The following is a 12,402-nucleotide window of genomic DNA, read 5'->3' as shown; positions in this document are numbered from 1 at the left end:
CAGATAGATCTATAAACAAATCAAATCAAAGCTAATTAATTTAGATAAAGTGAAAGGTGGGATGCACTATGTTGTCTTTGAGGAAGAATACTACAGGACAATGCTCAAATGTAAATACAAGAAACGTTTAAAATACCCCAAGCCTAGGGTCTTCATCATAGATCCTAGGGTACTACTGAATATGATTTCCAAATTTTATATGGGTAATATGTCAACAGGTTTAAGCAAAAAAGCACAACAAGCCTGTTAAAAATATACAGTGGTCCAGTTCTCATTTGTAGGTTGCATTAAGATTTATTTTCCAAGCAGAACAGTTCGTATCAAATACAATACAAAAAAGGTGTTATATGAAGCAAGCATGAGATGACCATAAAGAGAGGAATGTGATGGAAAATTGATAAAAGAAGAGGTACATTGGAGGAGATGAGTATAAATAAGTGATCAAGACTAGCATAAGAGTTTTTACAACAAAAAAAGGTGGAATCCACCAGAGAGGCCCAGTTTACATCGCGGGCACTTTAGCACATAGAGATCCTCGTTTCTAAGTGTCCGCCTATATATATGTAGCAACAAGTTCACATTGGAAACCTAAGTTAAAAGCAACTCTTTAACTTCTTCCTTCAACCTAGTGAGTGACCACCAGCACATTTAACAAACAGTTGTAGGATCAGCTGTATTCGGCCATGCCCCTCTCTTCTGTGGCTCCAAAACCAGAAAATGATTGCCCAGAATTGGCCACAGGTCCACCAACTACGATGGAAGCCTGTACCACAGCTTATCTGGCATACTCCATGCAGAAGAGCTCACACTCCTTCTTACAACGGACTTTATACCCCATAACTATAAAGGTATCTCTCTCTCTCTCTCTAACACACACACACAAGCGCTCCCACTGAATACACACGTATTCAAAGGACCTAGGAAAATATAGTTTCACTTCACGAAACAGATGAATGCATTTGTTACTTACAAAGGACTAATTGAGCATACACAATAAGTATCATGATCCAATAGAGCTTCTCCACATTAAGGAACCATATAGTTTCCAGTAAGATGCACTGAAAAATAATAATCATTCTGAATATTCTTCTTATCTTTCAGTTTGAAGAAGTTGTTTATAAAGTAAACTATGAAAGGAAAGGAAGTTGTGGAGGAACATCAACAATTAAAGAGAAAACAATACTCAACGGAGTAACGGGCATGGTTAATCCAGGAGAGCTACTGGCAATGCTTGGCCCATCAGGCAGCGGAAAAACCACCCTCCTCACTGCTCTTGGAGGCCGCCTTTCTGGAAGCTTGTCAGGAAAGATTACTTACAACAGTCAACCACTTTCAGGCTCTATCAAACGTCGAACAGGATTTGTTGCACAGGATGATGTTCTATATCCACATCTCAATGTCTTTGAAACTCTTCTATTTACTGCACTGCTGAGGCTACCCAAAAGCCTGACCAGAGAAGAGAAAGTAGAGCATGTCGAGCATGTTATAGCAGAACTTGGGTTAACTAAGTGTCAGAATAGCATGATTGGAGGGCCACTTTTTAGAGGAATATCAGGTGGAGAGAAGAAGAGGGTGAGCATAGGTCAAGAAATGTTGATTAACCCGAGTTTATTATTGCTAGATGAGCCAACTTCAGGGCTTGATTCAACTGCAGCTCACCGCATAATCAAGACACTCAAAGCGTTAGCTAGTGGAGGTCGAACTGTCATAACCACTATTCATCAGCCCTCTAGCCGTCTTTACTACATGTTCGACAAGCTAGTTTTGCTCTCTGAAGGAACTCCGATTTACTATGGCCTCGCATCGGTTGCCTTGGAGTATTTCTCTTCCATTGGGTTCTCCACATCCATCACAGTTAATCCTGCTGATCTCTTGCTTGATCTTGCCAACGGTAATTAAGAATTTCAACTTTCTGAAGCATATACTTTATATGAAAATAGTTTTAGCATAAAAGGAGTTAAAAGTTAAAAACATTTGACTTCATATTCCTTTCTCATAACAAGATAGAATGTCACTTAGGCCACTTTCTCATTATTAAAATCATAGTGGGATTAGATGGCCCCACCCTCATAATACTCCACACACATTTTCAATATAAGGATCAGTTCGTAGTTGGGCAGTTCTAAATTTCTAATCTCTTCTAGTAGTGGAGTTTACAGCTGCTAACAGGAAATTTTCTCTAATGTTATCACTGTTGAGAGTAGACAAGTAGACATTTTATTTCATTGTATGATGAAGACATATAAACATCATATGTGCTTCCAGGAATCGGACCTGATCTCCAGCATGATGCTGACAACAGTGACAACCCACAACAAGATCCAAAATCTGTGAAGGAATTTCTTGCAACTGCTTATGACAAGAACATCTCTACAAGGCTGAAAATCGAGCTATGTAGTTCAGAAGTTAGCAGCTACAATAACAAAGAGGCATTTATAAGTAACTATCTCCAATAATCTCCTTCATATTCTGGGAGCTTGTTATATTCTTCTTGCAATCTCATTAGTAATACAATATTCTTGAATGTCACTCAATTCACTCGTGATTGAATACTTATGGCGACAGTCTTCTGATGTAGGAAATCGGGCGAATTCTGAGAAATGGTGCACAACTTGGTGGCATCAATTTAAGATCCTGCTTATACGGGGACTACGAGAGCGAAGATTTGAAGCCTTCAACAAGTTAAGAATCTTCCAAGTCCTGAGCGTGGCAATACTTGGAGGGCTTTTATGGTGGCAGACTCCATCATCTCACATTGATGACCGTGTAAGCATTCCCACAAAAAATCATCATCATATATTCTCATATACATACATCATACAAACAGATACCCTAACACAATATGGCAAGTTTGGACACCAAACTTTGATCAGCACTCCGTAAATTCCATGAACCATAACTAATAAGTCAAGTAAAGGTGCTAAGTATTCATGTAACTAGAATGAAACCATATCAGAATCAGAAATCAAGTTCAGTGCTAATACGCGTATCTTGAAATGTGCAGATCGCCATGCTATTCTTTTTCTCAGTATTTTGGGGCTTCTACCCCCTCTACAACGCTGTTTTCACGTTTCCTCAAGAAAGAAGGATGCTGATCAAGGAAAGGTCATCTGGTATGTACCGCCTCTCAGCCTACTTTCTAGCCAGAACAGTGGGAGATCTTCCAATGGAACTTGCACTCCCAACAGCCTTTACACTCATCTTCTATTGGATGGGAGGCCTCAAACCAGACCCCTCCACCTTCATCCTCTCCCTGCTTGTTGTACTTTTGAGTGTCCTCGTTGCCCAGAGTCTTGGCTTGGCATTCGGGGCCATACTCATGGACGTCAAACAGGCAGCGACTCTGGCCTCAGTTACAACCCTAGTCTTCCTCATTGCTGGTGGATACTATGTCAAACAAATTCCCCCATTCATAGAATGGCTAAAGTATCTAAGCTTCAGCTATTACTCCTACAAGCTTCTCCTAGGCGTTCACTACAACGAGGACGACTACTATGAATGTTCGAAGGAGGTCTACTGCCGAGTTTCAGATCATCCTGCCATCAACGCAGTAGGTTTAAGCCATTTATGGATGGATATATCCATCATGGTTCTCATGTTGATAGTTTACCGATTACTTGCATATATAGCTGTGCACAGGGTACATTGAGGTGTTCTCGGAGGCAGACCAATCTACCGGAAAAAGGGCTTCAACCAACGGTTTCATTTTTTTCTTCAACCGTGAAAATAATTTAGCTTAGGCAAATATATATATAACTTGAGAAATCAATGTAGCACCCTCTGGTGCTGTTTTATTTCTGAATTATGAGAAGTTTCAGTATTTCTCTAGAACAATATCTAGCATTCATCCACGAAAAAAAAAAGAAAAGAAAAGAAAAAAGATTGAGAAATGTGAATACCCAAGTATAATAAAGATATTACGGTAATCAATCGAGATGACAGTTAAACAGCAAACAAGAAGACAAACCTCCACTATCGTATTTCTGCTATGTGAGGCATTTGAATCAATAAAACTAGTCTGGATCATCAACTCCTGCATTAGCTGCCTAGAGAGAGACAGAGCGGAGAGAAGACCGCGAAATCACGCATCGATCCTTGCTAAATCACTTTCCCGGCTTATTAGCAACCAACAAGGAGTGGTAAAACGGAGTCGCGGATATTCGGTTATAATCATAATCGAATTGAAATTTCGATCAATCGAAAAACTGAAACTTACCGATTCGATTTGATTATTGATTATAGAATTCCATGAAATTCGATTAATCGGTTTAACCGATACCGATCTATTAAAACCGATTAATTGAATTAATATATAAAAATATTAATGTCTCTGTCTCATCATAAGTAAGACAATTCTTTTCGACCCAAGATTTAAAAAATTAACGTTTAAGGCCGTGCTTGATAAGCTAATTAAGGCCCATATAGCAAAGTTATATGCCCTTATACCACGTGTTTGATAGGATTGTTATACATCAGCCCCGGCCCATAGAAAAACCAAGGTCCGCACCTAATCTATTGTTCTTGTTAGAAATTGGATCCACCTCTCAAGTTACATTATACTCATTTCTGCAGTAAATTACTTTTCGGGTTGACAAATTTGTCCCTCCCAGATAGGGATGGCAATCTACCTGCGGGTAACGGATATCCGCGAAAATCCGAACCTATTAGGATGGGTTTGACAGGCATTTGATTTCCATGAATAGTTTCGTGGTTACAATTCACTATCCATTCAGTTCGTGGGTATGGGTATGGATAGTCACTATTCGTACCCGTCGTACCCGATTGCCATCCCTACCCCCAATTAACTTCAAAATCGAAAAAAGGTATTTGTGTCCCGCTCTAGCTAATTTATTCCTCATCTGCGCAAATCAACATAGATAGTTCTTCATTGCGCTCTTGAGATTGTTCGACGGTGAGTATTGATAAAAGGGAAAAGTATCAAATAAGCCCCTATCATGGTGGCCATTATCACATTGGGATCCCTATAGTTGAAGTTGTGCCAACTAAACCCCTGAACTAATTAATATCGAATAATTTGGTCCTCCGTTTTAACGCCGTCTATTTCTTTAATTTTTTTATTTTAATCATTGTGGGCCCCACAGTTAGTATAATGGCGGGCTTCCTAATAATCGATGGCCATATGAATCGTCTCTTCACCTTCTTCAACATTAAACCTGCATCCATCGTTGAATCAGTGGATTCCAGATAAGACGAGCGAGAGGAAGACGAAGCTATTGTGTCTGGCCACCAAATCACGATCAAGGTAAGTTGTCTACTTTCTTTTTTTGGTGGAAACCTCATAAGTTTCAGAGCATTCAATTTTATTTGGATTTTTGAATTTTCTAAGTCTTATTGTTTTCGCACTTGCAATGGTTGAATGTGAACTGATTTTCTTATTTTCTTCTTATTTCTGTTGCAGCATGCGTCGTGTAACTTTCGTTTTTAATTATTGGGGTATTTGGAAGAAAGATTCAGATCTGCACCATTGGTTTATGATGGCTATAATTCTGTTGAAATTGAAGAAAACTTTGAAAACATGAGTCTTGATCGTATATTTGAAGAATTTGCTAAGTGTTATGATAGTAGACCTAAGAGTGTGTATGCTTTGGATGGAGATTATACCATTGAAAAGGGATTAGTGTTACTTAGGAATGATGAGCATTGTAAAAAAGTGTTTGATTATCTTACGTTACTTGGAGCAGAGGAGATTCTTTTGTTTCCTGACCATGAAAGAGATCCCCTGCCCCCTGTTACACTTTCACCATTGTTTGATGAGGAAAATGAAGGTGATCAATTAGAGGATATTCATGGGTTGGAGATTGAAAAGGAGGGTGAGGGGGTTGATGATGCCGAGATTGGAGAAGGTGATGATGTAGAAGAGGATGATGGTATACATGTAAATGAAATAGGTAGTGAGAATGAAGGGGATGAGCATGATCACACTTTTTCTGATCATTTAGGGGTTGGTTCTGATTCGGACTCTAGCACATATAGTGACAACATGACAGATAGTGATGAGGATATAGTGAAGGATGGGGGTATGATAGGGTCTGGAGACCAGGGTGAGCAAGGAAACTTTGAGCTAGGCATGACCTTTGCCGAGGCAAAGGATGCTAGAGAGGCTTTAGCCAGATATTCTGTGAGATTTGGATACAAGCTTAAGTTTATGAAGAATGAACCTAAGTGAGTTAGAGTTGTATACATTAGTGAAAAGGACTGTCCCTTTGTATTACTTGCATCAAAGGATGGGGATAAAGAGAGTTTGATCATTAGAACACTGGTGGCAGAGCACAGTTGTTGTAGGCAAAGAGAAGTGCCTAGTGCTTCTCAATCTTATTTGGCAAATTATTTCAAGGATGCAGTCTACAGGAATCCTAGGTTTACAGCCGAGGATATGCAGGGACATGTTAAAGAGCACCTGAAACTACATGTTAGTATGGGAAAGTGTAAGAGGGCTAAGAAAGCAATAATCACCAAGCTTCAAGGCAGTTACAAACAAGAGTTCAACATGCTGATGGGTTACATTGAGAAAGTGAAAGAGACCAATCCTGGTTCAAAGATGGAGCTGCAGTTGTCTAAGGATGAATTGGCTAATGGTAGGAGGGTATTTAAAAGACTCTTTGTGATGTTTGATGCTTGCAGGCAGAACTAGAATGGGGGTTGTAGGCCGCTGATCTCCTTGGATGGTTGTCACCTTAAAGGTGTGACATTTGGTTGCCTTCTAACTGCGGTGGGAAAAGATGACAATGAGGGTGTTGTTCCTATTGCTTGGGCAATAGTGAACAAAGAAAACAAACACAATTGGAGCTGGTTTGTCTGTTGGCTCAAACATGAGCTTGAGCTTGGAGATGGCTCGATACTGTTACTATAATGTCTGATATGCAAAAGGTGATTCATTTCTTATTAATATACAGTCTTTATACTGAAACATATTAAAGAAACTTATATAGTTCGTTTGCTTCTTTTACTAGGGTTTGATGGAAGCTGTTACAAACCAAATTCTAGAGGCAGAACCTCCTTTCATGAGGAGTTCAAACTGAGCTTGGCCAAGATAAGCTCGATCAAAAAGAGTGCAGCTGAGGACATGCTGCATTATCCTCCTCAGAATTGGTGCCGTGCATATCAAAGTTCCAGGTGCAGTACTTATATGGTGGACAATAACATTTTAGAGTCCTTTAATTCTAACATCATAGAGGCTAGGCATAAGCCAATCATCAGTATGCTTGAAGACATCAGAGTCTTAAAGACATCAGAGTCTTAGCAATGTCTAGGATTAAGGATAGAAAGGGGAGTGTTGCTTCCTGGAAATGTGATTGGTCTCCTAACTCCATGAAGCTATTTGAAATTGCAAAAAGTGAATCAATGTCTTGCAATGTTATATGGAATATTGGTGAGTATGGGTATGAGATAGGGAAGGTGAGGATAAGCATACTGTTTCTTTAGATCAAAAAAGTTGCACCTGTAGGATTTGGGAACTAATAGGTATTCCTTGTTGTCATGCTCTTGCTACCATGTACTCTTCATCCTTGGATCCCATGAGTGTCATGCCCAATTGGTATCACAAATCGACATTCATCAAAGCCTATGAACAATCCATTAAGCCTGTTCCAGGTTTGAAGTTTTGGAATGTCAGAGAATCTGATGCCATAGAACTTCCACCCGTGGAGAAGAAAACTGGGAGGCCAAAGAAGGTAAGAGTCAGAGCAACAAATGAGCCAAGGAAGAGCCACAAGCTATCAAGAAGAGGACAGAATCAACACTGTAGCATCTGCAAGAGTGAGAGCCACAAGAAGGATAACTGCCCTACAAACTGACAAAACTGATCTTCCTTCTGATTTTTAATTTGCTTCCATATTTCATAGGTTACATAGAAAATTCAAGCTTCCACTTCATCTACTCCTGCCAAGTTCAAAGCAAAGAGGGGTGGTAAAGAAGTTGGATTGTATATCAATCCTGAGACTGAAAGGACAGTTCTACACGTAAGTTCTTAAAACTAAGTGTTCATTTGATTATCCATTCTTCACTTAACACATACTATATGCTGACATGACATGTTTATGTGAACCACAAAATAGGGTGGCAGCTCACAGTCAGTTGTGATAGATGAGGGTACCCCCAGAGAGCCTGATCCAAACACTAAATTTGCAATTCCAAATGAACTCGAGTTGAGGAAGGAAAAAAGAAAACTACTTGGAAGCAAAGGAGATGGACAGAGTTCAAAAGTCAGGAAGATGGCCTCCAAGCCATTCAAGGCTCCAAGAGGCAAGGGAAAACAGTCTCTGGACCAAGCAATCCTCAGGAGATCACCTCGAGGGAAAAATGTCAATTCCACTGCTGGATCAACCAGTTGAATTGGCATTTTGGAAGCTTGAAAAACTTATTTATTATGTGTTAGCTGCTCAAAAAACTTGTGATTTTGTTTATGGTTTTTGATGTGGTTGGATGAAAGTTAAAACTTGTTGTTGATGCTGAGAAACTTGGTGGATCAGTTGGTTATTATGTGATTGAATCATTTTTTATTTTGTCATTGGAAATCTTGTTGTTTTATGTCCTTGAATCACTTTTTATTTTGGTGTTTTGATGAATCATTGAATCAGTTTTTGATGTCAAATAAGAAGACAAATCATAATCCAAAACAAGGGAAATATGCTTCATTTCATAGGCAAAATATAGTACACAGTTTGCTTATCTTACATCTGTTGGATTTGTATACTGAAAGCAATAACGTTTTATGCTTGTATACAATGTTTCCTAAGTTCACTATCCAATCTCCTATCTGATTGTGTTCATGATTGCATATGTATGTTCTCTATCTCTATACAAGTAGATTATATGGTGTGTTGTAGATCACAGAAGACCATATAATTGGATTAACCTTAAGAGATATAATATGATCACAGCCGAGATGACTTTAGGACGAGTCATCGGTTTAGGCTGCGGTATAGATGGAAGTAGTTTGTCTTGACTACTTATCTATACTGGTACGTCATACGTATTGATAGGACCACAGTCAGATATATTCTTCTATCTGACTTAAGTGATGAATTAAAGATCTCGGTGACTTATAAGATCTTAATACTAATAAGATGTCAGATATATATGTTGATTCGTTTATCACTTTGACTTACTATGAGCGAGAGTTATATAGTAACTTGAGTACTCTGTATCTTGGGTGATAGCGGTTAATATATGATATCTGATTATCTGTATTAGTACTCGTATCCGATATAGGATAATGACATCCCCTTAAGGAGCTCAATAATGTTTATTGCGCTAAATCCTGCAGGTTGATTAAGTTCAGGCGCAATAATAAGGTTTGAGTGGTTATGCTTAAGGATTACAAAGAGATTAATTAATTTAGGCTGTCAGAGCTCTAATTAATTAATGGATGTCGGATATTTTAAATACGAAGATTTAATAAGTCTAAATACAAGACCCGACTCAAATGCCGGCAATAAAGGGGTAAGTCAATATTGGTTCTCTAGTGGAATGAACTGATATTTATAAATTAATTATGGTCTGGGCTGACCATAGATAAATTAATTTATTTGAGGCCCATCTTTATTCCTTGTATCTGGTCCCTGGACTGGCCCAATGTCTCCTAGCCCAAGAAAGGAGATAAAACGCCTACTGTACCTTTTCTGCTCCTCCTACGTATTTATTTTATTATAAATACAGCTGTCAGCTCTCAGGAAAAAACACACTGATAAAATTAGGGTTTTGAGAGCTGTGTGGGGGCGCAAGAAATCGTAGAAGCATTCTCTCTTGGGACTTTCACAGCTCGTTGTCCATCCAACGGTGAAAGCTGAGCGGGATACAGTTCAGAAGATCAGAGCTGGAGTCAGATTTCTCGCAGGAAATCAAGTTCTGGCAGTCTTCGAAGAACAGCCATAACTTCCTCTACAGAACTCCGATTGAGGTGAAACAGGCGGCCACGGAAAGCTCTTTCGAAGACGACGAAGTCGTATTTCTTCACAAAATACGATTGGAGGTCGTTTGAGGGGACAAACGGAGCGTTGAAGTTGGCTGACCTGTTCAGCGACGGATTGACGAATTCTTAGGAATTCTTCAGGTATTTCCTAACACCTATGTGCAGCTGTTAAATTCATAGGAGCATGTTAGGATTAATCGTTGTATGATAAATTAATAATAACCAAGAAACGATCATCGGACAAAGTGGAACGTTAATTCAGTTTAATATTCCTTCAATTGGTATCAGAGCCCAGGACTATTTTCTTGGCTCTATTATTAATTTATGTACGATTAATAATGTGCGTTGTTTTTACTGCTGGATTTCAAATTATATTTGTTTTTCGGTTGTAATCTGTAATTGTGGAAAACGAGATGAAGACGACGACGATCAGATCGGAATAACGAAGGACGGATTGGAGTTAAGATCCACGGAGGTAAGTTTGCGCCGGGAGGCGGCGTGCGCCGCAGGCGCGCCGGGCGGCGCTGTCGCGCGTGCCCGTGCGCTGCTGTGTGCGCGCCTACGGCTGCTGAGACTTACCAGATGCCGTGTGAGAGGCGAGACAGACCAGGGCGAGGCGGGGGCTGTGCACGCTGAGGGTCGCGCGCGCGCGCGCTTTGCGCTGCGCACCCGGTCGGGCGATGCTTGGTCGCTGCTGCTGTGGCCTCTGGTGTGCGCCGTGTGCTGCCGAGGCTGGTCGAGCAAGGTTGGGCGAGGGAGGACAGGCGGCGAGCAGGGGCTGTGCGCGCCGAGGGCTGCGAGTGCGCGCTCTGCGCGCCCAGCAGGTGTCGAGCGGCCGCTGCTGCCGAGGCTGCTGTCTTCACGCCGGTTCTACCGAGGCTGCACGAGCTGTTGTCGCCGTGCGCTGCTGCTGCTGGACGTGCGCTGCTGTTGGTGGAGGCACCGAGGGCTTCTGCTGCTGCTACTGCTGGAGGAGCCGAGCGCTGCCGACTGCCGTTGCTACTCGCCGAGGAGGCTGCTGCCAGCGCCGGGGCGCTGCTGCAGCGCTGGGTGGCTGCTGCGCGGTGGAGGGGCGGCTGCCAAGGGAGGCGGCGGCGCCTAGGGTTTTCCAAACCCTAGGTGGCCGAATTTTCAAACCCTAGGGGGCCCAAACCCTAGCTTTTCCAAAGACTGGCCGGATGAAGTGTTCGGGCCAAGTTTACGTTTTTGGGCTTTCTTTTCTGTTTTAAATGTAATAGATTAGAATTTGGGGTTCCACGAATGGGTCACGAAGAACTTTATTGTTTTAATTCTGTTCTTTGCATGTCGTGGTGTTAATCCTTTATGCTCTATGCATGCTGTTTTTGTCTTTGCTTGTTAATATGTGTTTATTAACTGCGCTTAGACAAGCATGCTAGGTTTATCGTTTTCTTAAGCATGTTTTAGAATTCTGCGAGCATGTTTTACATGTTGCGTTCTAGATGAGCATGTTTAGGACTATGTGTTGAGCATGATCAAATCTTTTGAAAGAAAAAAGGACTAAGCTGTATTGATAATTTTATAGATGATTAAAAAATTATTTAGTTTTCCACATGCGATCTCTAGACAAAATGATTGACAATGTGAGTAAACGTCCACCCACGTGGCTTACTTCATGTTTGTTCTTTCATAAGTTTGTCAGATGAGATTTCTATAAAAATATTTAAATCCATTAAAGTAGTGGGAGTTATGCAGTAAACGTCCACCCCACGTGGCTTACTCTTATAATTTTTCATGAGTACTTTAGATGATGGATTTAAATAAGATAACTAAGAAATTAAATTGAATGCGGCATGGTCCGAGTGAGTATGTCAAAATTCGAGAATTTAATTTCAAAGTTAAATTGTGGTTATTTCTAATTAATTTTATTCTTAAAATTATGTAGACCTCCACATGCGGTCTCTAGACAAAATGATTGACAATGTGAGTAAACGTCCACCCCACGTGGCTTACTTCATATTTGTTTCTCATAAGTTTGTCAGATGAGGTTTCTATAAAAATATTTAAACCATTAAAGTAGTGGGAGTTATGCAGTAAACGTCCACCCCACGTGGCTTACTTGTGTAATTTTCACAAGTACTTTGGAGAATGGTATTAAATAAGATAACAAAGAAAATTAAATTGAAAGCGACATGGTCCGAGTGAGTATGTCAATTTCGAGAATTTAATTTTCAAGGTTAAAATGTGGTCATTGCTTAGATATCATATCAAGTACAATGTACAACTCCCCCACGGAGTCCCTTCTTGATAATGATATGGTCTAGTTAAGGTGCCAACTATTAATTTCTTTTGTCAAAAGGTTAAGTTGACATGGAAATTAAATGACTAGGTGAATAGTCTGGTTGAGGGGTTCGTGTGTAAACGTCCACCCCACGTGGCTTGCACATGGGATTCTTTGAGCGGTTGGAGGTTTCATTAATATTGTTTTATCAAAAGGTTACAATATTATTGTT

General features: G+C 40.3%; 1 protein-coding gene across 1 annotated transcript; it reads left to right on the top strand.

The window, feature by feature from the left end:
• The first annotated feature begins 289 nt into the window (after positions 1-289).
• LOC130987146 (ABC transporter G family member 14-like) lies at positions 290-3,834 on the top strand. The gene is made up of 5 exons (XM_057910775.1): positions 290-848; positions 1,102-1,891; positions 2,266-2,439; positions 2,579-2,766; positions 3,005-3,834. The coding sequence occupies exons 1-5, from the start codon at positions 684-686 to the stop codon at positions 3,647-3,649; spliced, it is 1,962 nt and encodes a 653-aa protein (XP_057766758.1). The 5' UTR covers positions 290-683; the 3' UTR covers positions 3,650-3,834.
• Positions 3,835-12,402: the final 8,568 nt, after the last annotated feature.

The sequence above is a fragment of the Salvia miltiorrhiza genome, chromosome 5 (assembly GCF_028751815.1).
Source record: "Salvia miltiorrhiza cultivar Shanhuang (shh) chromosome 5, IMPLAD_Smil_shh, whole genome shotgun sequence".
In the NCBI taxonomy this organism is placed as follows: domain Eukaryota; kingdom Viridiplantae; phylum Streptophyta; class Magnoliopsida; order Lamiales; family Lamiaceae; genus Salvia; species Salvia miltiorrhiza.
The sequence above is the reverse complement of the archived record's forward strand: the minus strand, read 5'-3'. Positions and strand labels throughout refer to the sequence as shown.

Coding starts and splice junctions, on each gene's coding strand:
- LOC130987146 (XM_057910775.1), top strand. CDS start 684: ATGCCCCTCTCTTCTGTGGCTCCAAAACCAGAAAATGATTGCCCAGAA. Junction 2,440..2,578: donor TAACAAAGAGGCATTTATAA/GTAACTATCTCC, acceptor CTTCTGATGTAG/GAAATCGGGCGAATTCTGAG. Junction 2,767..3,004: donor CATCTCACATTGATGACCGT/GTAAGCATTCCC, acceptor TGAAATGTGCAG/ATCGCCATGCTATTCTTTTT.